The sequence below is a fragment of the Acomys russatus genome, chromosome 1, assembly GCF_903995435.1.
Source record: "Acomys russatus chromosome 1, mAcoRus1.1, whole genome shotgun sequence".
In the NCBI taxonomy this organism is placed as follows: Eukaryota; Metazoa; Chordata; class Mammalia; order Rodentia; family Muridae; genus Acomys; species Acomys russatus.
This window is the reverse complement of record NC_067137.1, coordinates 14,777,058-14,803,370: the sequence shown is the minus strand read 5'-3', so window position 1 is coordinate 14,803,370 and position 26,313 is coordinate 14,777,058. Positions and strand designations below refer to the sequence as shown.

General features: G+C 40.1%; 1 protein-coding gene across 1 annotated transcript in view; it reads right to left on the bottom strand.

Moving 5' to 3' along the window:
- Prkd3 (protein kinase D3) overlaps nucleotides 1-25,763 on the bottom strand; it is a 65,979-nt gene extending 40,216 nt beyond the window's left edge. Inside the window, exons 1-2 of the mRNA XM_051166080.1 lie at nucleotides 25,642-25,763; nucleotides 17,705-18,581 (exon numbers count right to left, since the gene is read on the bottom strand). Coding sequence (XP_051022037.1) covers nucleotides 17,705-17,992 — 288 coding nt within the window. The 5' untranslated portion in view covers nucleotides 17,993-18,581; nucleotides 25,642-25,763. The remainder of the gene's footprint in view (nucleotides 1-17,704; nucleotides 18,582-25,641) is intronic.
- Between the last annotated feature and the right edge of the window lie 550 nt (nucleotides 25,764-26,313).

The following is a 26,313-nucleotide window of genomic DNA, read 5'->3' as shown; positions in this document are numbered from 1 at the left end:
TCTGGAAAGTGTTTAACTATAGAGAAGCAGTTCAATGACAATTTCCTATAAATCCAAAACCATTAGGTTAGATGAGTTAGTCAGAAATGGCTCAACCGGAACTTGATCTTACTCTTTTCTTTCACCATTGATGTCTAATTCAGAATCCTCTGGATCCCATGTGCCAGTAGAGTTGCTCAATTTAACACCCACACTTCTGACATAAGCCAGAGAAACCTTTTTTTTTTTTTTTAAATATACTCTTTCCCCTTGTTTTGTGATTAGGTCTGAACTTTTTATTTTTTAAACTTAAGCTCCAGGGACCTTCCTTGTTATTTAGCTACGATTGTAACTTGAATGTGCAGCAAACTGAAAATAATTTTTTTTCCCTCTAGTTTGTGCTGAAGTATTTAGTAATGGCTGCCTGACACTGTTTAACCTAGATTTAGAAAAATGTAGGGGAAAGATGAGAATGTCACCAAGCCACTGCAACACAGCTGTAGTAGAAAGAATGGGGAAAGAAAACAACACAGAATGACAAGCTGTTTCTAGAAAACAAAAGATACAGCTGGAGTTTTCATCTACTACAGCAGAACCTGAAAATTACACTCAATTCATGTCTTCAGAGACAATAGATTCATTCATTTAAACAGACCAAATCACCCTTAAAGTACGCTGCATGGCTGGTCTTCAGATCTAGTGTTAAGATGATCAAAACTAGAGAAAAGTGTTTTAAATCAGCTAAAAGCAGGCAGCTTTAGTCAGAATTTCAATTTTACTAAACATCATCGTAACTCAAAACAAATTGCTTTCTACCAACTTCCTTTCTCATTTGAATTCCATCTAGTTTTTCATTCAATAAACTAGCTGCAACAATAGTTTTAGAGGGTTATCTTTTAAGCCTTTTATCAATATGAAAGCAAGACAACAGAGAAGCACTCATGGGTAGTCATTACACACCACACACTGTGCATGCAATCTCCCACTTTAAACACTTGATTTTCTCTTCTGTAGATGATCATATGTCAAGACTAAAATCAAAATAATGTTTTGTTGACATGTTGCAACTAAATGCTGCAACTTCAATATCCACTAAAACTTTCCGAGTCTACAGAACCAAGGACCTGGGCTGGAGAGATGGCTCAGCCACTAAAGGCTAGACTCACAACCAAGGCTCTTTCCAAATTTAGAGTTTTTTTTTGTTTTGTTTTTGTTTTTTGTTTTTAAAGCTACAGGTGTATTTTCTGAATAGTTATGTCCCAGGATTGTGCTAAGAGCTTTATATTTAATCATAACTCTTTATGAAGGTAGGTATTCTAATTTTAGGCTCTCAGGAGAGAAACGGGATTATAAATTAAGGGACTTGAAAAAGACCTATCACTACAAAACAAAGTGATAAAATGAAAATCTATACTCTTGGTCTGTCTCCTTGATTCTGAAGTTCTGAGGTAATATACTTCCCTATCTTAAGAAGAAAAACCTTGCATTAATAACAACAACAACACAGTTTCAATGTTTGGAATCCATGCATGAACAATTGATGTAACATGGGCCAGGCTGTGGCCATATTTGGTCAGTATTGATTTTCTGGTAATCTGTAATCTGACACTATAAATGGCCTCCCTCTCAAACAATTGGATCAGCACCATTTTGCCCAGGCTCAACCCCGGTCTACCTGCTGCTAGACTGTTTTCAAAGGCTTATTGGCAAAACACTCTCTTCAGTTTATACAATTACATTTGTATTTATTTTGCTTTGTAGACTATGAATAAATAGGAATCCAGGAGTAAGGGGGTAGCTCACTGGTAGTGTACATGCTTTGCATGCAGAAGGTTCTGGGTTCAATTCCTAACACCCCATTTACAAGTTAATATCTTATAGTCACTGTTTAACTACTTACTCTGAAAACTCTATTTCTTTTTGAAACAAGCAAAGACACTTAGGCCCAATAGGCAATCTTATATGAATGACATTAAACTACAATTCCATTTATAAAATTTAATCAAGAAGATATTCCTATTCTTTGATTTATTAAGACCCCAGAATAGCATTAACAGAAGGGTCAGGTTTTCCTAAACTTAAGATCTATTTCTCTACCAGTTTAACTCAGAAAATTTTAATCTCAGTAGTATAATATTTTGGGTCAGAAGACTGTTGTGCATCTCTCAGGTATGGTAGCAGCATCCCTGCTCTACCCAGCAGACGATGCCAGTAGCACAGTCACGACAGGCAAGAACTTGTACAGACATCACAAACATCCACTGAGGCCTGGAGCTCCCTGGAGTTGAGGACACAAGGTAAACTTGGTCTTGGGATAAGACATTAAAATACAAGGCTCTGAGCACCCCTAATACCATAGTAGCCTACCCTGTGTTCTTACATGGAATAAGGAAAATCTTCATTATTTGCATTACCTTGTTTTTAGTGTAAACACAAGTAAAATGTGCCCTTTACTGAATGTTTACTGAGACTAGGCATTTTTTAGGAAAGACGTGAAGAAGCTAGCACTGACCTCAATGTATTATGTTGGAAGACTTTCAAAGCTTTAAAAAAAAAAAAAAAAAAAAAAAAGAGGAAGCTAAAGTTTTGGCTTATGCTAACAACAACAAAAGAAACTCCACCTCATTGACTCCACCCTCAGGATGTGTCATAAAATTGGATGAAATTCAAATGGTCGTAACTAAGTTTTAAACAAAGCTCAACTAAAAATGATCTATTAGCTAAAGAGATATTTCTTGGGGGAAGAAAGTAGCCTCTGCCAGTGTTTAACGCTTCCCACAATCCTTGAACCACTGGTATTTCGACGAGGTTTGACCACACTCTTCAGTATACCAGATACTAATTCTGTCTATGCTGCAATTGAACACAAGACACCTAGTGTGGATTTGTTTAAAAACTACTTTAAGCATTTTCCCACATGTTTGTTACTAACCTACTGAATCATCTTGTGAAATGTGTTTCTGTATCATCTGACCCAGTATTTACTATGGTCACTGTGTTTCTTACCAATATGTGAGCGCTTTATAGGAGGAGCGTACTGATCTTATCACACTTGCTCTGTTTTCCTCTTTTGTTTTTCTATTATTATTACTATTATTATTTTATTTTTTTTACATTTTAACTGTCTTTGGCTACATTCTTTATAATTCCAACAGCATCTTAAGCAAACAATGTGTCAATGTTCAATGAAAACAAAAATCAAAAACCAAAAGGCCTGCAACATCAGGTAAGAGCCAAAGTTAACTGTACATGTTAGGGGCGTCTGGCAGGGTAGCCTGTTCTCTACCATGGACAACTTACATGTAGATCTCAGCAATACGACTGTGACAATAAAGAAAACAATTCTTACAAGAATGAAATACAGCATCCTGAAAAATACTGGTTTCTACCACACAAGGTGGTTAGAAAATATTTATATTTTAACAAATCTGTACAAACCACAAGAAACATTTCCACCTTGATGCTAAGAATTTTCTAGAAATATAGAATAACCATGAAAAATTTATGAATCTAGTATCTATGTGCTCCACAGCTCTGGAACCTGAAGAACTCAGTACGTCCAACATGGATCACTTTGCAAGCCTTGACTGAAGCCTGCTGTTAACATCTATGAATCACAGTCAACTATGCCTTCAAGGAGGTCAATTTTTGTTTTGTCTCTTTAAGCAAAAAAGCAGTATCATTTAGCAGCAATTAAAGCAACTTAAAAATATAATATCTAATTTTGCTTTATTATTTTTATAGCTGACATTATGGTTTGCTGACCTAAGAGAGTTACCCTACTGCCGAGATGTCAGGCAACACCATTTTACACTGATTTTCCTGTGACCCCAGTTTGTGCATTTTATTTATGCTCTCTGGAACTTCTAGATTCAAAGAATGAACCACACAGACCATGGATGGTGAGGTTTAGGGGTGAAGGTCAGCATTAAGCCCCTACAAGACTTAAAACTGGTTTTCAAAAGTCAATTTAGGCGGAAATGACCCCTTTAAGAAGTTTTTGTTGTTTTTAAAACCCTGAACCCTTTTTGCATAAACCTAAAATAAACATATCAGGTTCTTCTAATTCCTGGTTAAGTAGTATTTAACTCCAGTGAACTGCAGTTTCCTTTCTATGCCTCAGATTTTTAAAATTATGCTCTTAACTTTGGAACAACATCATGTTAATTCAAACACTGTCAGGGCAAGGGGAAAAATCCAGGAAGATCTTTAACCTCAAAAAATTGGGAAACAAAAATTTACTTACTATCAGCCTTTTTTTTTAAAAAGACAAAACACTCATGTCACCTTTTAAAAGACAATAAAATAATTTTTAAAGTTTAAAAATTTTCGTACCTCTTGAGATAATTATCAGTAAGTCCTATATTTTTTCTAAAGTTTTTTTTTTTAAAGATTCATTATTATTTTATGTGTTGTGTGCGTGTGTGTATAGAAAGTGTGTGCTGGTGCCTGAAGAGTCCAGAAGAAGGTGTCATATTTCCCAGAGCTGGAGATACTGGGAAACAAACTCTGGTCCTCTGGGGGAGCAGTAAGCACTCTTAACTGTTAAGTCGTTTCTCTATCCCCTTTCTCTTCTTTATAATTTTATCTTATGTGTATGGGTCTTTTACCTGCATGTATGTCTGTGCACTACAGGGGTGGCTGGTGTCCTTGGAGATCATAAGAGGGTTTTGGATCCCCTGACACTACAGTTACACACAGCTGGGAGCCGCCACATGGCTGCTGGGAATTGAACCTGGGACTTCTGGAAGAGCAGCCAGTGCTCTTAACTGCTGAGCCATCTCTGCAGTCCCACCTGATTCTCCCACCTGACTCCCTTTTCCTTAATGACTTATTTATGAACTTTTGGTTACTTTTTCTGTCCCTCTTATGATATCAGATGGCCTTACATGATCTCACTTAATTGTTACTGTCCCTTTTGGTTCCACAGGCTCTTCCTAGTTTAATCATTGGAGATGTAAAACCAATGCTGGAATATCTTGACTTCATTGTACGTGGTAATAGTCCTAAGTATATAGAAACCTTAAAAATGTATTTACTCAGCTACTCCAAGTAAGTGATTAGCTAACTCAGCTGAACTCAAGCTTGTGAGGTTTTGAATCCACATATCACCCCCACTAATCCACCCTCCCCCAAAGCCCAAAAGCCCCATATGTTCTGAGGAATACAGTGAAGTACTTCTAACAAACCACAAGCTTACATCACCTGCAGCTCAAGAGAAGCTGAAAGAAATCACACAGTGGCATCAGTAAACTGTACTTTTCTACACTGGTAAAGGAGCATTTGAAGCTATAGTAGAAAACTGAGCGACTCACACATCAAGGAGGACATCAGTCGTTTCCTTTTTTTTTAAATCCCTTTCCTCCCTGCCCCCTCACCTTTTGAGAGTGTCTTATTAAGTATGCACAAAGCAGACTCAAATTCAATATCCCCTGCCTCAGCCTTCAGCAGAATACAGATTATAAGACTGTCACCATGACAAAAAAAAAAAAAAAAGGCTGTCATCATGCTCAACTGAAGCAATTTCCTTCTACACTACACAACATAAAATTTTGACATGTATAGTTAGATAAAGCACAAAGCAAAGTTAACATGAACCTAACTTGATAGCAGTTTTTAGCTATTTGTTGATCACTACTGACCAGTTCTACAAACTGAACAGAAAGGGTCTCAAATCATAGTAGTTCTAAGTTATTTTTGTTTTAGTGTTTGGAGGCCACTAAGAGCAAATTAATAAGTAATACTGATAAGTTAGCATTTACATGTCAGGTAATGGGCAAAGCAGTTTATAAAAAAAAAAAACCTAAGATACATATACACGTGTATAGACATACATAAATGAGCAATAATTTCAATCTCACTTTTCACGTAAGAAACCAAGGTCATACAACATTTATTTATTTATTTATTTTGTATGCAGTGTTCTGTCTGCATGCACACCTGCACACTAGAAGAGGGCATCCGATCACATTACAGATGGTTATGAGCCACTGTGTAGTTGCTGGGAATTGAACTCAGGACCTTTAGAAGAGCAGTCAGTGCTCTTTACTGCTGAGCCATCTCTCCAGCCTGGTCACACAACTTCTAAGTGGTAAAGATGAATCTCAATTTGACCAAAATTTATGCTTTTAAGTAGGGCATTATACTGTTTCTTAGTTGTTTCTTCACTCATTCAAATGAGAAAAATTTGGGTGTTTGTTTATGATGGCTACATGATGTCTGACCTCATAGAGCTTAAAGACTTAGGACAGGTACATCCCAGTTAAAGGGCGATCACATTCATTAAAATGCATGCTATCTAGGATGCCAGTACTTAAAGAAGGAAACTTTGGGTGTTTTGTTTTTTCTTGTGCTGTCGTCCTGGAGACACCTTGACCTGGAGAAAAATACTGGGAAGGACAATCCAAGCAGTGCAGCAATGAGCATGACGTCCTAATTAATGAGCCAATAAGGTGTCCGAAGCTTGGAATTCTGACCACACATATGCCGTGGGAGTCACCACTGTATTTTGAGAGGAATAATGCCTTACAGATGCAATGGCGTATTTCTGTCACCTGCTCATTGCTAGCAACCACAGATGTTTGTCTTGCTGGCTGCCAGGGAATAAGGAGGGGAAGGGGTCACCATGAACTTCTTGAGTAACTCAGTGCAGCTTACATAAAGTTTATAGCACTGCCAGAAATCACAATCACAAAAATTTATTCATTTGACCATGAAAAAGAAAGAGGAGTTTGCATGTGTATACATGACTGGTTTCTGCTTTTTTGCTAACTGCCAAAATGTTAATGGTATCTTGCTTTTATCCATGCTATGAGCTACCAGAGAACGATGTAAGGCACTAGAGCAGCATCTGAAGTCTATTTCTCCAAGTAAAGTATGACAGGTAATGATGGCGCAAGCAAGAACAAAACAAACAAAATTACAAAACCAAACCAAACCAAACCAAAAACCAACATTTAAAACAGGCTCCACAATTCTCCAACAAGACAGCAGTGATCCGTAGTTCTAGTCCTCTTACCACTCCTTCAGCTCTTGGCACGAACTGCCTTCCATTATGCTAATCTGATACTCACTAACTCATCTTTTGTGTAATATGGTTGGGGGAAGGGAAACAGCCTCCCATTTTGGGAGCTCCAGTAAGGGCACCACGAATACTCATTCAACTGAAGCAGTAAGTGCCAGATAATGGAAATCTAGGCAAAGGAAAACAGCATCATCTGTTTAGCTCTTTACAGACTGCCAAACAGAAAGCAGTTCCTAGCTTCTATTTTCTATCTAGATTCAACTATCTTTTAATCTAGAAATACATGTCGCTGAAGTTTTGAATTACAAGATTATAATAAACATTCCTTTTCTGGTGTACAGAAAATGAGCTGTCAATTTCATACAATAAATATGTAATTTAAATATTTAAAAGTAGCTTCATATTGTCTTTTACTTGTTTAAATGTATTGATTTGCATTAGATCACAGGTTCTGAATGCTGGCTGATTTAAATATGCATTACTCAGGCAGGTGTCCCAGTGCTATGGGCTTTGAGAAAAATGCTGTTGAATCAACAATGCATGTTGAGTAAAGCAATCGTAGACAGAGTCATACATAAAATAGTGTATTTCTTGGCTGACAAAAGTATTGTGAAGAAAAGCTTAAGGCACCTACCCTATATACGAGGCACAACAGGTCTGCAATGCTAACTCAGTGTTTGTGTGACTCTGTGCAGAATGACTACTGTGAATAATGAGAACTGAAGGTATGCAGAAACAAAGTACATGGCCATAAGACCACAGAAGAGAAATACAGGGTTCCACTATACACAACATCTTCTAGACTAACTTTAAAATGTTTATAGTATATATCAACTAGAATAAAAAATTTTAGACATCTGTAAGCAAGATAATACTTGAGGCTTAGAGGGCCATATGCTACCTGCCCCATTAACCTCTGCTACAGACCTTATGTAAATGAATAAGCACGCCGTGCTTCAACAGACCTACAGAAGCAGATGGCGGGCCAGTGTGATGGTTACACTTTAATTGTCAACTTGATAAAATCTACATTCACCTGGGAAAGGAGTCTCAATAAAGGACTGTGTAGATTAGTGGCAGCAGGGCTTATCTGCTGGAGGTTATCTTTATTAAACTGAGATGGGAAGGCCAGACCACAGACCGTGGAGCTGCTCTCTGGGCAGGGCGTCCTGGACTGGGTAGGAGTGGGGACAATGAGCTGGGCACTGCATGCCGCATTATGTCACCACCTTCTGCTCTTGACTGTGGACGTAACCTGAGCAGCTGCTTTAAGTTCCTGCTGCCTTGACTTCCCTACAATGATGGGCCAGCACCTGGAATTGTAAGGCAATAAAGCCTTCCTTCTTAAGTCAGGGTACTTTATTACAACAACAGGAAATGAAACTAAGATAGCCAGATTTGGTCAAAGGATGTAGATGGCTGACCCCTGCACTAGAGCAAGTGCTAAAAGGAAACCAAACAAAACCCAAGCAAAATAGAGCAGGAGAGAAAATGGAAATGTAGGACATAATTAAAAGAAGGCAGAAAAGTCTAAGAATGGAAGGAATTCTCTCTCTCTCTCTCTCTCTCTCTCTCTCTCTCTCTCTCTCTCTCTCTCTCACACACACACACACACACACACACACACACACACACACACACACACACACACTTCTTGATTGACAGGGTACCTCCTAGTAAACTTCTAATAGGCTGGAACTATTAAGTTGAGAATGTATTAATTCACCTTGTCCCCCCCCCACATAGAGTTTAGCAACCCAGTACACTGCAGAGTTATCAGGCGCTCACCAGCACAACCCTTAGGCTGGCTAGTAGCTGCCAGCACTTAGCATTGTTAAAGTGTTGTATTGTATCATAAACCAGGAAATGTGCAAATTTCAAAATTCAAAGTATATTTTCTACTGTATACTAACTGCTTTTTTTTTTTTTGTGAAGTTGAGAACTTCTAAGTATAACCTTTATAAGTAGGGGAAATTTGTATATCTAAGGACTTTATACTGAAAACTGTATTAAACGTGAGTGATCTTAACACTTAAGAAGTAGTTGACAGAATAAACTTGAAACATACAATCAATTATAAAGCCTACAAAAATTATAAATGAAGACAGAGAGGCTTGCATGTATGCATGTACATATATATATGCACACATATATCATGTGAAAAAATATATCACAGTGTAAACACTAATAAAAATAGTTATATTAATACCACAAATTCAGAACAAGATATAATTACCACAAATAAAGAAAAATATCTTGAAATTTTGGTACATATAACAAAAGCTTAAAAAAATCTAAAATGTGGGTGAGGTTGATGGCTCAGCAGTGATGAGTACTTGCTACTCCTCCAGAGTCTGGTTGCCAGAATCTATGTCAGGTAAGTTCTCACCTACCCACAACACAACTGCAGCTCCAGTAAATCCACTGGCCTCTCTGAATCTCTGACCTATGTACACAATGTAGCACATGCTCATACAGATACACACAAACAAAGACTAATCCTAAAAAATAAAAATCATAAATATATGTATGTACAAAAGTAATTTTTATTAAATTCCTTTCATATAATATAGTTCGATCATGTTTTCTCTTCCCAGATCCTCCCCATTTCCCTACCCACCCAGAGGTTCATGTTTGCACACTTGGTCCCAGTTGGTTGTGGAAGGATTTGGAAGTATGGCCTTGTCAGAGGTGTGTCACAGGGGTAGGCTTTGACGCTTTCAATGCTTCCTGCCGCCGTCCCCACTGCACTCCCTCCTCCTTCCTGTTTGTGGATCTGGATGTGAGCTCTCAGCTGCTGCGCCACTGCCATGCTCCCTGCCACAACAGGGATGGACTCCTGGATCCCTCTCCAACTGTAAGACCCAAATAAACCCTTCCTCCTGTAAGCTGCTTTGATTGTGGTACTTCATCACAAGAATAAGAAACTAAGACAATATGTAATATTTACAAAGGAGTGTATGGAGAATTATACATTATAAGGCAAACATCAATAAGTTAGACAAATTGAAACTGCCCTTCCTCCCTGTGTGGACGCGCACGTGTGTGTGTGCGCGTGCGTGTGTGTCTATGTGCTTGCCCATGTGGACATGTGTGGAGGCCAGACTTCCTCCTCTATCACCTCTCTACCTTCTTTGTTGAGACACAGTCTCTACATGAACATGAAACTTCTCATTTAGCTGGCTGACTGGCCAGTGAGTCCCTGGAATCTGTCTTTTTTCCACCCATCCTGCACTGAAGTTGCAGGCCACAATCAGGAAAAAAGAAAATCAATTAAACTAAAGGCTAGTTCATTGAAAGTGAGATTTGTAAACTATGAGCCAAACAAATCAAAGGAAAAAAAAAAATTAAGAAAAACCAGCATTGAGCAATACCAGGAATGAGTGTTTCACTAGAGATACTACAGACTCACAGAGACGTTAACAGAACAGTGCATAATTTTTGCTAATAGTTTGGAAAACTAAAATTCATTCCTTTTTATATTTAGGTTGTTTTCTACTGCTGTGATGAACACCATGGCCAAAAGCAACGTCGGGAGGGAATAGGGCTTATTTCACTGTGAAGCTTACAGTCAGCCCATCATGGAGGGAGGTCAAGGCAGAAACATGGAGGCAAAAGCTGAAGCCGAGACCATGATGGTCTAAGGGATTACTGATTTGGCTTATCCATCCCATAGTCCACCACTGAGAGAAGTCAGGGTGGGAACTATGGAGGAAAGCCGCTTTTGCTTCCCCATAACTCGATTAGCTTGCTTTCTTCAAAAACCCAAAGCAGGCTGGGCCCTCCCACATCAATTATTAGTCAGTGCCTCACAGATAGGCCAATCAGAGGACGATAATTCTCAATGGAGGCTCCCTCGTCCCAGGTAACTCTAGTTAGGGTAAGCTGACAAAAAACTAGTAAGCACACAGAATGTACAAACTTCACCAAAGAAAAGATAAATGGCAGATATGTCCACAATTACATACAAATTAAAATCAGAAGAAGGTATGACAATACAGTCACCAGACTGGCTAAATTAAAAAGGCTCCTCAGTGTGAGCTGGTAGGTATGGAAAGTGTACAGCTACCTTTGAAAATCAGTCTGGTAAGATATCACAAACACAGACCCATTAAATTACCTGGCCACTACACTTCTAAGTAGGCATACAAAGACCAACATAATTGACATGTTGTAATTGAGACTGTATGAGAACGTTGAGAACAACTTTACTCATAACCACCAAAACTGCAGGCAATTCTATTGTACATCAATGAACAAAGAAATTAAGGCACATCTAATATAATAGACTAATTCAGCAATGTAAATAATTATAGAAATAAAATATTATTAATTTAAAAAATGCTATGTGAGAGACAGCAAAAACAAAACACCGCATAGATTATCTCACTTATCTATAAGACCACCCAGACAAGTTTAAGTTACAGTTAAACAAAGTAGAGCAGTTGTTGCTTGGGGCAGCAGTGGGTGGAAGAGACCGCGGAAGTGCAAGAAGATATCTAGGGTGATAGCAATGATTTATATCTTGAATGGGAGGAATTATATAACTGTATGCAACTGTTGAAGCTGATCAAACTCATGAACTTAAAAATAATGGAGTTTATTACAGGTATATTGTATCTCAAATCCGTCTTATAAAAGAAGATGGCTGAGAAGATGGCTCTATGGTTAAGAGCACTTGCTGCTCTTCCAAGATAACCCAGGTTCACTTTATAGCACCCACATCAGGTAGCTCAAATCCACAGGTAATTCTAGTTCTGGGGCATCCATGCCCTCTTCTTGCAAGCACACTGCATGCAAGTAGTGTACATAAAAACACTCAGATACACACATAGAATAAACAAATTTTAAAAAACAGGATCTTTGAAATAGCTCAAGAGAGAAAAATTTAAAATATATATACCGCAACCCATATTTTTACCTAAAGGTGCCAGAAAATAAGGCAATATAAAAATCATTGTTTAAAAAATATTCAATTGTTTTTAATGTGTATCATATGCATATATATATATATATATATATATATATATCAGAGTCTGTAGTACTGTACGCTTTGTTATATTATTAATATATCAATACAACTTTCCCCTAAAGAAATCCTTTCTTTTTTGATAGGCTTTGAACTTAAAATAATCTTTTTACCTTTTATCATTATTGGGTAAAAAAATCTTACAAATTACATCTATTTTATCTAAGATAAAATTTTAATCTTTTATTACAAAGTTAATTATTCCTAACATATTGTTAACACTGGAAAGCAAAAATATATAGAACTGAGATGGGATCTATATTTTATGGTTACTATATTAAATACCTATTTTCAAAATCTCAAACATGCCCAAAATGAAAAAATAATCTAGGAAGTTCTTTCCTAATTTAAAACAGGGTAGTGGTCTTGTGGGCTTATTTCTCTTTTAGAGGTCTCTTTTCAGGTCCTCCAAACTAAGATCTTTTCAAGTTTTTTCTAACCCTTTTAGTCTTGCTGACAAGAGAACTACAGAGATGTGAAATTCTTCTAAAAGAAAGTACATTCCAGTCAGGCAGAGCACAAGAGTCCCAGTGTACAACCCTGCAAAACCCTAAAGTGCAAGAATACTTCTTCAGTCCTCCTGGAAATTTCTAGAACACTGGAACCTTATCAGAGTTTGGTGAAAATAAATTGCAACACCTGGACTTCCCACCTTAGGCATCTGCACATCACTCCCGCAGTGACCCATGTTGGCTGTCACTCTGCACTGTCCTTATGGTTAAAGGGATGGCAGCTTCACTCAGTGCACTTTCCCTGTCACCCACAACCCCCTATCTAACTCATCTAGCATCTTAAAATAACCGTAAGGTTTGAAAATTTATTTCATTTGTGCACGTGAGTGTGTGTGTTTCCAAGTTGGAGGGTAACTTCTGGGAGTCAATTTTTCTTCCACCTTATGTATTTTAAGGAACAAACTCAAGTCATCCAGCTTGGCAGCAAAAAGCCCTTTGTCTGCTAAGCCACTTTGCCAGCCCCTTTTAAGCTCTCCAAGACAGATGTGATCATCTCACTTTGCTACACAACACCTTAGTTAAAGCTCTACTCTTGGAAGAATCAAGTGTGAACGTTTTCCTTGCTGAGGGAAGACAGCAGGGTGCAGAGAGGAGTATATGAGGCTTTGAGTTGAGACAGACCTACATTTGATCTCTGATTTTTCAGCAAATTGTTCTTTTTTGAATTTCCCGTTTCCTCCTTTACTAATGAAGATCACCTACACCCCTGTAACTCAGTACATCTATGGGTCTGTGGTGGTTTGAATGAGAATGGTAGAACTATTTGGTAAAGATTAGGAGGTGTGGCCTTGTTGAAAGGCCACTGGGGATGCAGTTTGAGGTTTCAAAAAACCATGCCATTCCCAATTAGCCCTCTGCCTCATGGTTGTGGCTTGGGATGTAAGATCTCAGTTGATACCCCAGTGCCACGCCTGCCTGCCACGCCTGCCTGCTGCCTGCCATACCTGCCTGCCTGCTGCCTGCCATGCCTGCCTGCCGACATGATTCCTGCCATGATAGTGATAGGATCTAACCCTCTGGAGTCATAAGCCACAAATGAAATGCTTTATTTTATTAGTTGTGTTGGTCATTGTGTCTTAGCACAGCAGAAAAAGTAATTTAAGACAAGGTTTACAGCAAAGGACTGCCAGCATCACTGTAATAGAAATGTGTGACTATACAAACCTAATGAATCAAAATAATACTCCTTAGTAGAATTCCCAGGTGAAGACCATGCACATTAAAGTTTCAGATGTATCACAGACTACTGTGTGGATTAAATGCATATAAATCCTGGCACCGTGTATGTACTTACTAAATGTTAGCACTTACATTTCCTTTAATATAATTTATTTTATTTTTAATTTTAGAGGAATTTTTAATCCAGCCACAAGGCTACTCAGTCTGGAATACATACACACCCTTAGCACATACCTATAATGCCAAACAATGGAGGTAAAATTTGTAGAAGGAAGCAGTCATGTTGGAAAGTGATGTCTGATAGGCAGATAAAATGACAAATGAGATTTGACAGAATAAGCCAGAGATAGGATACATCCAATTCTATTCAAAAGGACAGGAAAAAGAAGACTTAAGAGAACAGTGCAGAGGGATGCAGTTTTACCAGGAGAGTTTTACTGAGACAGGTTGAAGAGAGAACAAGCCAGAGAATGAGAAGGAGGCAGACGATTAGAATAGACTGCTAGAGTTAGTTTGAGGCCAAGCAGAGCAACCTAGTCAGAGGCTGAGAGAGAAGCCAGATTCAATCAGCCAACTTGGAAAGGAGTTTGGGCCAGAACAACTGAGTTGAACAAGCCAGCTGTAGTTCAGAAATAACAACAAAGGGTGATTTTATTCACCAGTAAGTCTCACAGGCTGAACACACTCTAGATGTATGCAGGCTGCAAGCTTCCAGGGTTAGCAGACAGAAACAGTAAGCCTCTAAGACAATTAGACAAGAGAATTAAAAATGTTCTTACATTTAATTATGTGTTTTTGTCAGTACGGTGTATGCCACACATGGGGGGTGCTCATGGAAGCCAGAGGCATCCAACTCCCCAGAGCTGGAGTTATAGGTGGCTATGACCCACCTGACGTGGGTGCTGGGAACCAAACTTGGGTCTTTTGGAAGAACAGTATATTCTCATAACTGCTGAGCCATTGCTCTAGCTCCAAAACATACCATGTTTACCCTGTCTGCATATCCCAATCCTTCTGTCTGGAATACCTGTCTCACCCCCTTATTCTTGGTTATCATAGTTCCAGGTTTAATATTATTTTCTGTATGGCTTTAGCCATCTACATACTTCATCAGCCTACAGAGAATACTTTTTACTTCAACATCCAGCCCTACTTCTCATGTTTGATACTAGTGAGCATGTTTCCCTCACTAGACTATGAGCCTTTAAGGGCAGGGACAATGTCTGGTCCACCTAATCCATAAAATGTAACTGGCGGTCTATTTTTAGAAGGTTCTACATAAGTGAGCTTATCAAGAATAGAAACTAGAAGAGCAAGTAGGCCCATTAGATCAAACCACCCAAGTAATTACAAATGAAGCCATCAAGTGCCAGTCACCTCTCTAGCGCTTTAAATACCAGCTGTTGTGGAGCCGCTTCCTTCAGTTATACAGGCCTCAGTGCACACAAGGGCAGTTAGCTTCAAGGGAACTGGGTTCTGCGGTTACTGACTGTACAGTCTCTTTAACTGGAAGGCATTTCACAAACGAGCAACGATCAGTAATGGGAAATCAAAGCAGCTGTCTGGAGCACAACAGTTAAAAATGGAAGCTCTGAATTTTTACTATCACAGGCTTCGGAAAGTAACGTAAGTTCGCTGTTTTGGTGACTGAGGTGGCCCTGTACATGGTGGAGCTGTGACAAATTAGAATACGCATAAAGAGGCTAGAACAGAAGCGGACAAGCCAGCAAATGGGAACTATAATTACTATTAATGTAAGCAACCTTATTATTTTAAAACTCTAAAACATTTATTTACAGAGGAAGAATTATCACCTCTACTAACTTGAAAGATAACCTGGGTACCCAAAGTGTAAGTATTCAACAACATCTCTCTTTAGAGGTTCAGATAGTCACAAGCACCACTCATTTATTATTTCAGAACCTGAAACTGTACATACACAGGAAACTAAATGGATGGCTAGAAAGCAAGATCTCTAAGACAAGACAGAAACTAAGAAATTTTGACACAGTCTTTTCAAATCTAAAGTGAGTTAGGGACCCATGAAAGTATCTATAAAATCCCAGAATCTAAGCTGGTGTCTTAAGATTTCTCATCTACCACTCAAGACTCCTTGAGTTATAATTAGAGGCTGGAAACCACCCCAACTCAGTGACATGGCAGGCCTGGAAACTTATTCAAACAAGTAAGATCACTTGCCCAAAGTAATCCTGTAGATAAATCATAGAGCCGATGCTGCAACAACCCTACGGAGAATCAGTATAAATGTAAGAAGTAAATGAGCTCATCCAAGTAAGCAAACGACCAGAAATAAATCAAGTTAGCTAGCACACTTAGCCATTATACAATGTATCCACATTTTAAAATGCTGTACATGATAAGTATATCAAAACATATCCTTATCAATTAAAATACAGAAGTAAAAATTCTAAATGCTGAAAAAGGAGTAGCAGAGTTCAACAAAGCACAGGTTAGGAATTCCTATGCTCTCAGAAGAAGTTATGCTTAAGTCTAAACATTACCTTTAAGTTAAAAAGGTTACAAAATAGCTACAAAAGTACTTGTGAGAAATGTATGTGGTATATAATGAAAGACACTGAAAGATGGTGCTGGGCAAGGTGGTGTGTCCAGATAATGAAAACTGGGGCAGAGACCCCCAGAGTCCAAAGACCAGCCCAGGCAACAGTAAAACCTCCATCTCAAAATCAAATACATTACTCTAGGTAAATACACACAGAAACAAATCAACAACTCTGCAGATCTAAAGTCATTCTTACTTTAGGCCATATTCACACCAGTAAGTCACCGTTGAAACACAAAGCCATAGGCCATTATCAAACACTATCATGCGTTTAGACTGCTAACTACTTTTAAATTAGAAGCTAATGGCAAACCATATAAAACATTGGAAGGAAAACAAAAGATGAGGAGCTGAAATTCAAAGTTATCAGTCTGAGAGACTGTGTACGCCTCTGTGCATGCGTATGCCTCTACGTTTACGCAGGCCAAGGATTGGCTCTGCTCCTCTTTCTCACTTACTCTTCACCTCATTGGCTGAGGCAGGGTCTCTCATCGAAGCTGGAGCTCACTGACTCCACGGTCATCGCTGACCTGTCCCCACCTCCCTTGTGCGGGGACTCCAGGTGCACACTGCTGAGCCTAGCTTTTTAAGCGGGGGCTATGGGCTCTGAATGCACAGCCTCATGCTTGTGAAGCAAGCACTTGATAAACTTTCACTTTCACAGCCACAAGAGAATTTATTTGCATATAGAAAGTCTACAGGTTTGTTTGAAACAACTGGTTATCCATTAAAAATAAAACAAAACCAATTAATATAATCTGTATAAATAACTCATAAGTAGAAAACATATTATCTTATCCACTGTGCCAAGATTCATCAGAAGACAGCACGGGATAGGGCAATATGATAAAGAATCACCTTCAACAACCTGTCATATATTCAAAACTGAATATATGTTTAAGAGGAAGAGAGAGTGCGCGTCTGTATTAAATGGTAGCCTACGTAGTTTCTGAACTTCCTCTATGAGAAATTATCAGCATCCACAGAAAAGGCAAGGGTAAAAATGAGGGCAAAATGAAGCAAACTCAAGGTTGAGGTGGACACTGGATTCAGCAACTATGGTGTCCCACCTTTTTAATAAGTTACCTCAATGTCATAATGCCCTCTGACCTCTTACCTTTTTCTCTGAAATCAAATATCAGCCCCTAGACTGTAAAATGACACTCCTTTGGGGTAAGTGATATATTTTTTTAATTGTGATATTAAATTCCCTTCGGGTAGACACTGCAACTTCAGACTTTTTGGCTCACAGTCAGAACACTGCTCAAAATCAGGACAAAATTACCGATGAGTTCAAATGTGTTATTTCATTGTTTCACACATACATTATAGAGATGTGTGAGAAACAATATTAATTAGGGAAAAAAAAACCCTATTGATATAAATAGCTTGCACAGTACCTTCTGATAAACAATGGAGCACACGAGGTCTTTGACAGAAGACAGGGACAGTTCCTGGGCTTCGATGGTAACACTCTCTCGTGTGAGGCCAATCTGAAGTAGAAATGAAACAGTATGTACTGAGCCTCTAGAGTTTGTGAGTGATGGGGCGCTGAAGCTGCCATTAGAGAGCCGAGCTGAGAGTCCTGTCTTGGGACTTGAACACGGAGAAGGAGTTGGAAGCCCAGCAGAAACAGTTGCAGGTAACACAGACTTCTGGGCTGAAGGAGGGGAATTGTTTGCAGACATCTGCCTTCCTTGAATCTATATAACTAGTAGTCAACTAGTTTCGAGGAAGTTTTCAAAGTAACAGCAGTAAAAAAATGACGGCACTTCTGGATTTTGATGAAAGCTGCCGATGAGGACAAATTCTGTCACTGAGAGCTGAATGCACAAAGCGTCCTATCGCTCTCACCATCAGTCCCATCAAGTCTCTTGTCTTTAGGGCCACACCCAGATCTGTAACCCACTTTACATCACCATCATTGTCGGAAGAACAGAGTTGATACTGTTTATTTATGAAACATCTTCATTTACTTAAATCTGTTCTTGTTTTCTGCTTTTCATTTCAGAAAATATGAATTGAATACAGTTGCTTTGTGTCAAGATATAAAATATTCCTGGTTAAAAGTAGTTTCAGATAATCTATTTCTTCAGGGATTGATGGGATGCCTCAAATGGTCACACCTTAAATAGCCCTCTCACATGTACTCATTTCCATCTTGGGGGGTGAACTTTCCTCTGATGAAGTAAAAAAGCTTTTAAAAATAGTACAAGCATATTTCTTTGATGAATGGGTCCCCAGAGGAATACTGGTGCCTTCGGAAATGCTGTCAACCTAGAAAAAAATTTAAAAGGGTTTTAATGCTTTATAAGAATACTCATAATTTTTTACTGATAATTTTTGGTGGGATTTTAAAAATTCATGAATAGAACTTAGTGGGGTAGTCATTTTTTACTTTAGTTATCACAATGTTATAATTTCAGAGACAGATTCTCACTTAAAATAATAGCCTTGTCCCTTACCTCTAACTCCTGGTTGTGTGTGTGCAGGGTGGGGTGGGGCAGGTTAGGTAATATATTCTTTTTTGGAGACAAGATTTCACTATGTTGCCCTGATTGGCCTTGAACTCCTGGGCTCTCGAAATCCTTCTGGCTCAGCTCCCGAGTAGCTGAGATTGAGACACATACTACTGCATCCACTCATAATTTATTGCATTATAAATTTATGAAAATCAAACACTGTTTTTCCACAAATTATACAATTCAATTATGATTGTAAAAAAACTGAGAAAGACAGAAGGGACAAAAGAGGAAAAATAAAACAAATATCACAGACACAAAACACTCACAACCCTACCCTTAAAAATATATATAAAATAATTTCCCAATACAGGAAAGCTTATGCCGTATTTTATGTTTTTATATATGAAGAATCTAGTGAGAACATAGCGCAGTAGTGAGTACAAGGCCCTAAGTTTGATCCCCAGTGCTCCCATCCTTCTAAAAGAGTCAAATCCTACCAAAATATGAACCCTGTACTGCTTTGTGGACAAATACCATCCAGAAGTCTAAAGAAACAAAAGGGGATATACTGGAGTCAATGAGGAACCATGACAACTGATAAACTATGAAACACAGGAGAACGTGAATTCATCATTAATGGATTCCTAACATTAAGAAAAAGCACACCACATACAGTAAATGATGCATCATAGTTTTTAGGAAAACACAGTTCATAAAATTAAGAAAAGAAAGAAAGAAAGAAAAAAAAAACAGGCATGACTCTTCATGGTTGAATGAAATAGCTCACAAGAGATGAATCCTTCTAAATCCTTTGTAGCCATTAATAATTAAAATGATGAAAAATCAAAGCATCCAAAATGTGTATACAGAAGAGTATATGGAGCAAAATTAAAGTAAGTGATGGAAGAACAAAGCCGTACAGAAACAGTAATACAAATGAGAAAATTCAGAATAAAATGAATTTAAAAATAACTTTTAAAGATACAAGAACTGGACAGGCATGGCAGCACATGCCTTTAATTCCAGTACTAGGGAAGCAGAGGCAGGAGCATCTCTGTGAGTTTGAGGCCAGCCTGGTCTACAAAGCGAGTCCAGAACAGCCAGGAATATTACACAGAGAAACCCTGTCTCAAAAAAAAAAAAAAAAAAAAAGAAAAAAAGAAAGAAAGAAAGAAAGAAAGAAAGAAAGAAAACACAAGCACAAGCACTGATAGCAATCCTCTATTTTATAGCACTTGGTAGTAATGTCTCATGATATTTTTTGAAATAAACAGATATCACTTTTGTAGACAAGAAGACCAAATCACAGGGCGATAAAGCAATGTGCGTAGTATCACATGGCTATGAACAAGCAGAGTGGGGATTAGAACCCAAGTCTCATGCTTTCTTACCAGTGCTGTTTCCACAATAACTACTGCTTCTTAAAGATAACAAGGAACTGAGAATCACTGTTCCGGGAGGATGTTGCTATGGGTGAGAGATTACACAGAAAGAATTGCTCAGCTTGTATCTTGCTTATCTTCTCCCAACAGTTTTCAAATGAAAGCAGAGAACCGAAACTCTAACTTTATGAATAGGAATTAAATGACTTTATTTTTTAATGTCTTTTCTTTTGAATCTCACTCAGGCCACCCTCAAACTCACCATGTAGCCCAGCGTAATCTCAAATTTCCAATCTTTCTATCTCCCTCTTGAGTGCTTGGATTCTAAAACTTTATGTGAGGGGAAGTTTCCGGGCCACGATGCAGGTCATCCCATTCAGCAAAAGCAGTGCACGAGTTTAATCATGACTGTTACGAAATGACCCTGCAGAAAGAGTTCGGCATGACAGAAGTGCCCGTGGCCTGGAATGGGGAGAGCAGTTTCAAGTGCTTAGCACAGAAAAGCAGGTAAGCACAATCAGAAACTACCAAAGAAACTTAAAACATCCTTAGACACAGGCTGAGGAGATAGCTCAGAGGTTAAGAACACTAGCTGTTCTTCCAAGGGACCCAGGTTCAATTCCCAGCACCTGCACGACAGCTCACAGCTGTCTGTAACTGCACAGCTCCAGAGGATGTGATACTCTCGCACAGACATATTCAGGCAAAAACAACACCGATGCAAGTAAGATAAAAACAAATAAAGTACCTTTTTTTAAAGGAAAGAAAATCCTTAGCCAGATCTGATTTGTGAATAAGCGGAGAATGGTGCAGTACAATGACTACATGTCAGCCTAAAATTTAACGCAACAAGAAATGCCAAGCCCATCACACTTACAACTGCAAAGTGAACGTCACTAGACTTGTCAAGTGGAGAAAGTAATGCTAACCCTCACTGCGCTCTTACAGTCTGACAGACACCGGTCGAAACATGGGTTGCCTCATTAATCCTCATGATCACCCATTTTAGAGTTGAGAAAGCAGAAGTTCAGAGGTTACTTGCTAAAGACTAACAGCCTCAGAAAACAGTATTAAAAACATTTCCCCCACTACCATTGTAAATATGTTGTGTGAGTCCGAGTTGGCCATCATCAGTGGAGTAAGAAAATTTGCTGTATGCCAACTGACATGAGTTAGGGAAAAGTCCCCAAACCACTCTGAGCCCTTTATTTTCATTAGCTCTGAGAGGGTAAAGACAGAAGACCTGCTTATGTAATCTTCAGGGTGAACAAAACTGCGCAAACAGAATAAAATTAAAGTGAAACTTAACGGTAAATGCAAAGTTAAATGTGCAATGTAAGAATGGGGAGGTGCTGATCTGGGAGCCACTCGTGCGGGCGGTTTATGCGTCCCAGGCTTCAGGTAAGTGCTGCGAATATAACGGGCTGACCAGCAGGCCTAATACAAACCTAAATCCTCTGGACACCGGAAAGTCATGAGCACTAGTCCGCAAACGCCTCAGTCTATAGTACTATCATCTTTATTCTACAATCCATATGTTTAGAGTTCCAGATTTTTTAGGTTTGGAAAGAAAGACACTGCATACGTCCAGGTAACAGTGAGGGCAATGGTGTGCGCTAAGCATGTGCTTAATAACACCAAGCAGAATGAGTGGCCCTGGAATATCTGATGAAGTGTTCAGAGAGAAACTGGTTTTATTCAGCACTACCGCAGAGCAGTACAGGGAAAATGACAGGCACTGCCTGCCCGCGCCGCCGGGAGCCTGACACCTGCAGGGGAAGAGGATGTGCAGCACCTGGCTTCCTGTAAGTGCTCAGGCCATTCAGAAGTTTCACAGAAATTAGATAAAAGGAATCTTCCTACTTATTTTCATTTTATTATGTCACTTGGTATTAACTAACAGTAATAGTCTAATAAAACACTTGACTAATTTACTAGTGACATGAATTCCTAATCACCTACACATAACTTTGTATAAAAGTGATTTTTTTTAACTTTCTGCATGAATACAAGTATAAGAGCCTGTTTTAACAGCTCCCATCCACTCATCCCATCCACTTCCTCTCTCCTGGTTTTGTTTACAATCTTGATATGATCTGTAAGAAATCTAACAATTCTAATATACGAACTTTGGTAAACTGTTTAATTTCTTTGTATCTATGCTTCAAATAGAAAATAAGTTTATAGTTAACAAATACCACATCTCATTACACACAATTTATAAACTGTATTAATCAGATATGCAGATTTTAATAGCTATGAGTCTCTAAACCGGAACAGTATTGTCTAGTTGTCAAGAATTTCTAACAGTTTAGTTGGCATTCTTCAGACACTCTTGGGAAGCTGTCACATAACTCATTCAAATGAACTTACAAATTCTGTCACCAATGAACAGAATCAAAAGATGTTCTGAGCTCAGAGCCCAATCATCATGGACAATGTCAAACAAGGCCCTTGGAGGTTAGGCGGTTTGGCTGAGTTATAACTTCACGGTGTCAGAAGCTGAGGCTCTAACTAGAAGCTCCAAAGCAGGAGTTTCATTCAGGGCACACCAAGGGAACACTCAGTGTTTGCCAGACTGCTAAGAGAGACACCAAAGTTACACAGCAGCAGCAGACAGAGACATGTCCACTGCTTTCTCTGGAACTCACAGACATTTAAACAAACATCTGCACAAGCAGCTGGGTAACTATGACATACGCCAGAGTGATATGCCCAGGAGTCTTAAATTTCAGCAGGGTCTCAGGGAAGGCCTCTTTAAAGAAACAAGGAAACAAGAAGAGTCCCCAGAAACAAGACAAATTAAACACCGCAAGGGGAAATCTCACAATTTAGGATAGCCAGCATTCTGTTTGCATTCAGTAAATGTTAAAGAGAAGAGGGGGAAAATGCTTTTCCTTTGTAATAGCAATTGCCTGACTCCCCAGTAAAGAGTTGCCCAGGTTTACTTTAGCGTTGTGTGTAAGGAATGCTAATAAAGTGCAAGGTTCTATCCCAACCCTCATGTGCATGTATATGGTATGCATTGTTTTAGCATGTAAAATGCATGTGAGCCTTTTCAGTGACATAGCCAACCAGTACATTGACGGCAATACCTCAGTATCTATGTTTTATCTTGACAAAGGTCTGACTTTGCTTAATGCTTGTATATTGTGCAAAACCTCACATATTTTTGTAGAATTTTTGAAATTCACAATCTGTGGCAGTCTATTGCATATTTCAGAAACATAACCATTCCCTCAGATTAATATAAGACTGTCTTTCTAAGAGCTTAGCACTCCACTAAATTGTTTCCTCTGTAAGCCTACTCAGCTGAGCCAAAGGCATTTGAATCCCAGTCCTTTCACTGTCAGGGTGAGGGCACACCAGGCAGGTTCTCTGCACAGGCACTGAGAAGTGTAGCCAGATTTTAGAGCGTCGCCCGGCAAAGCAGTATGGGGCTATGGTATCTTCAACTCTGCGCCAGTGGTTTCTAAGAAATCTGATTGGCTAAGTGCCAATCGGCTCTTCTTACACACGACCACTATAACATAACCACAAGTGGAGAAAACTTATTATCTACACTGAAATTAAAACTAAAACATCTCCTAAGTACCATATCCCATTTTTTCCTTTTAAAATGACTGCTCCAAAGAGGCAAGTTCAGTTTGAATTACATAACCCGAGAGACTCAAAGAAGAGACGTGATTATTAAATCCAATTATGTGCCTACTCAAATTATATATAAGTAATTATTGTTATCATCAAAATCTGAGCAAGTTTTCTTTAAAAACAAAGTATGAACTCTACTACTGCTAGTATTTTTTTTGGGAGGGCATCTTTAGAATTTCGTTGAACAATGTCCCTTCAGTGAAAAGTTCATTTCAATAACTATTTTTCCCTCCATTTTACTGTATAGGTATTTTCAACTCATTTAACTTTCAAAATTCAACGTATTATGGGTTTTGGTGTGTGTAGCAGTGCTTAGAAGAGAAACAACACGCAAATAGAAAGAAATGCCTATTCTAAACAGGTCACCTGATAGAATAGAAAGCTTATAAAATGTGCAGGATTAAAGGCTCGTTGCTAAAAAAACATTCTTTAAGGGGCTGGAGGGGTATTAGAGAGAGAGTGTGGGGAGGGTGAGCGTGATCAGAATGTATCAAACTGTCAAACACATTTAAGAAAAATTCTTTTAATTTTAGCACTGCTGAAGTGTGAACTGCCCTAGGTTATCAAAAAGGACTCCAAACTCATGTTCTCAGGCCCATGACATTTATAATATTATCGTGTGAAGCAAAACTTACCGTGAAGGTTCCTATGAAACATTTTAAAATAATGCTTTTACAAAAACTTGAAACAACTTGCTGGCTAAAAGTGGGGTCGGGGTCGGGGGGGGGGAAAGTGTTCCTATACAAAGCAAATCTTACTTAGAACCGAGTCTGGGGAACTTCGTGGAAGGCTTCTTGAAGCGAATCCGTAGGCTTGTCCACCCTCCTGGCATTAAAAGTTTTAAGTGTGAGCTGAACAAAATCAAAATTGCTAAAATTGCAACATTAGGCACAAAGTAAAAGGTGGGGTTTTTTTGTTTTGTTTTGTTTTTTTATAGCGTAACAACGTTTTCCCAGGTTACAGATGAAGGCACTTTAAAGTCTGCGCTTCGTTTGTGCCTACAGGTTTTAAAGGCCCTGTCCTACAAAGCTGTACTTGGAGTTGTAACTTATCCTCTTTAATCAAAGATGACACCGATAAGTCTTATTTCCTGTGGGGACGGGCGTGGTTGAAGGGACAGTTACGTCCATGCCATCAATCTGTGTACGGAAAAAAGTCTGCAGGTCGCCTGTCGCCTGATTTATATTCGTGCTTGCAGACAGCACGGCCTATACTTCTGATGTCGATGGTGTGAAATAAAATATCCGACACGCAATCAAGTAGTGTGCTGTATACTTAAAAATAAAAAAAATTGCTTCACACCCCGCGGCTGCTTCACCTTAGGGCAAAGCTCCCCCCGGGAAAGTGAGCAACTCGGAGCTAGGCTTCAACTGGTAAAGGCAGTCAGGAAACTGGGGTCACCATCCTCCAAACCCGGATACTTGCCCCTTCCAGCCCCGGCACCACGAAAAGTGCAGCGAAGAACCGGGGAGGCTCACCGCACGGCGCCGCGGGGGCCAGGCGGCGGCAGAATTAGTTTGCGGGGTTTCGGGAACAGTAGCCCCCCCTCTTCCCCGAGGGGCAGGGCGCGGTGGGTCACCCGCAGCCGCGCCACTCCAACTTGGCCTCCGCGCGGACCGCGGAACTTGGCCGCCGGCGGAGCACCGCCCCGACTTCCCGCCCAGCCGCGGCCGCCGCCCAGCCCCGCGCGGGTCCGAGTCCCGCCGCCGCCGCCGCCGCGTGCAGTGGGGGAGGGGCCGCGCCACCTCAGCCCGACGGGTCGGGAGAACAAAGCGGTGGCGGCCGCGGCGCGAACTTTTTTTCGGTGTCTGCTCCGCGCTCCCTCAGGCGACTACTTACAGAGGCGGGCTCCGCCGCTCTGGAGAAAGTCCGCGCGCGCCAGCGTCCGCGTCCCGGAGCAGGAGGCAGCGAAGCTTCACGCACCTCGCACGATCCCGCCCGCCGCCCGCACCCCTTCCTCCTGCCCTCCCTCCCTCCCTCCCTCCCTCCCGTCCCGTCTTGAGGCCGGAGGGCGGGGGGCCCGGGCGCGCGGGCGGGGGCGCGCGGCCCGCGCGGGGCCTGCCGGGAGCTGTAGTTCCCCGCCGCGCGCCGTGGTGGGTCCAGCTCCCGCGGGGGTCGTGGAGGCTCTGAGCCCCGGTGAGGTCCCCGCGTGGCGTCGAGGGCGGGAAGGCGCGCCGCACGAGTGACGCGCTGCACTCAAAACCCACTTTGCTGTCCGCTAGGCGGGAGACTGCGGTCGGGGGCAAGAGGTGACCATCTGAATGCGGTGTCTGGCGTGGAGGACCGTGTCCACTTCGCTCCTGCCAAAACTTCTCGGTGGCTGCGGTCACCCCGCACACCCAACGACACACAACCAGAGCCCTTCACCTGTGGCATAGTAAAACTGGAGACGCTGCATGCCTTGTGTTTCCTCTGTGTGGCCCTCACTACCAAAAGAGCATTTGACGGTCAGGGAACCTCAGAGAGGAGAAGACTCTGTGTGTTAAATTATAAATACTTGATGCGAGAGAA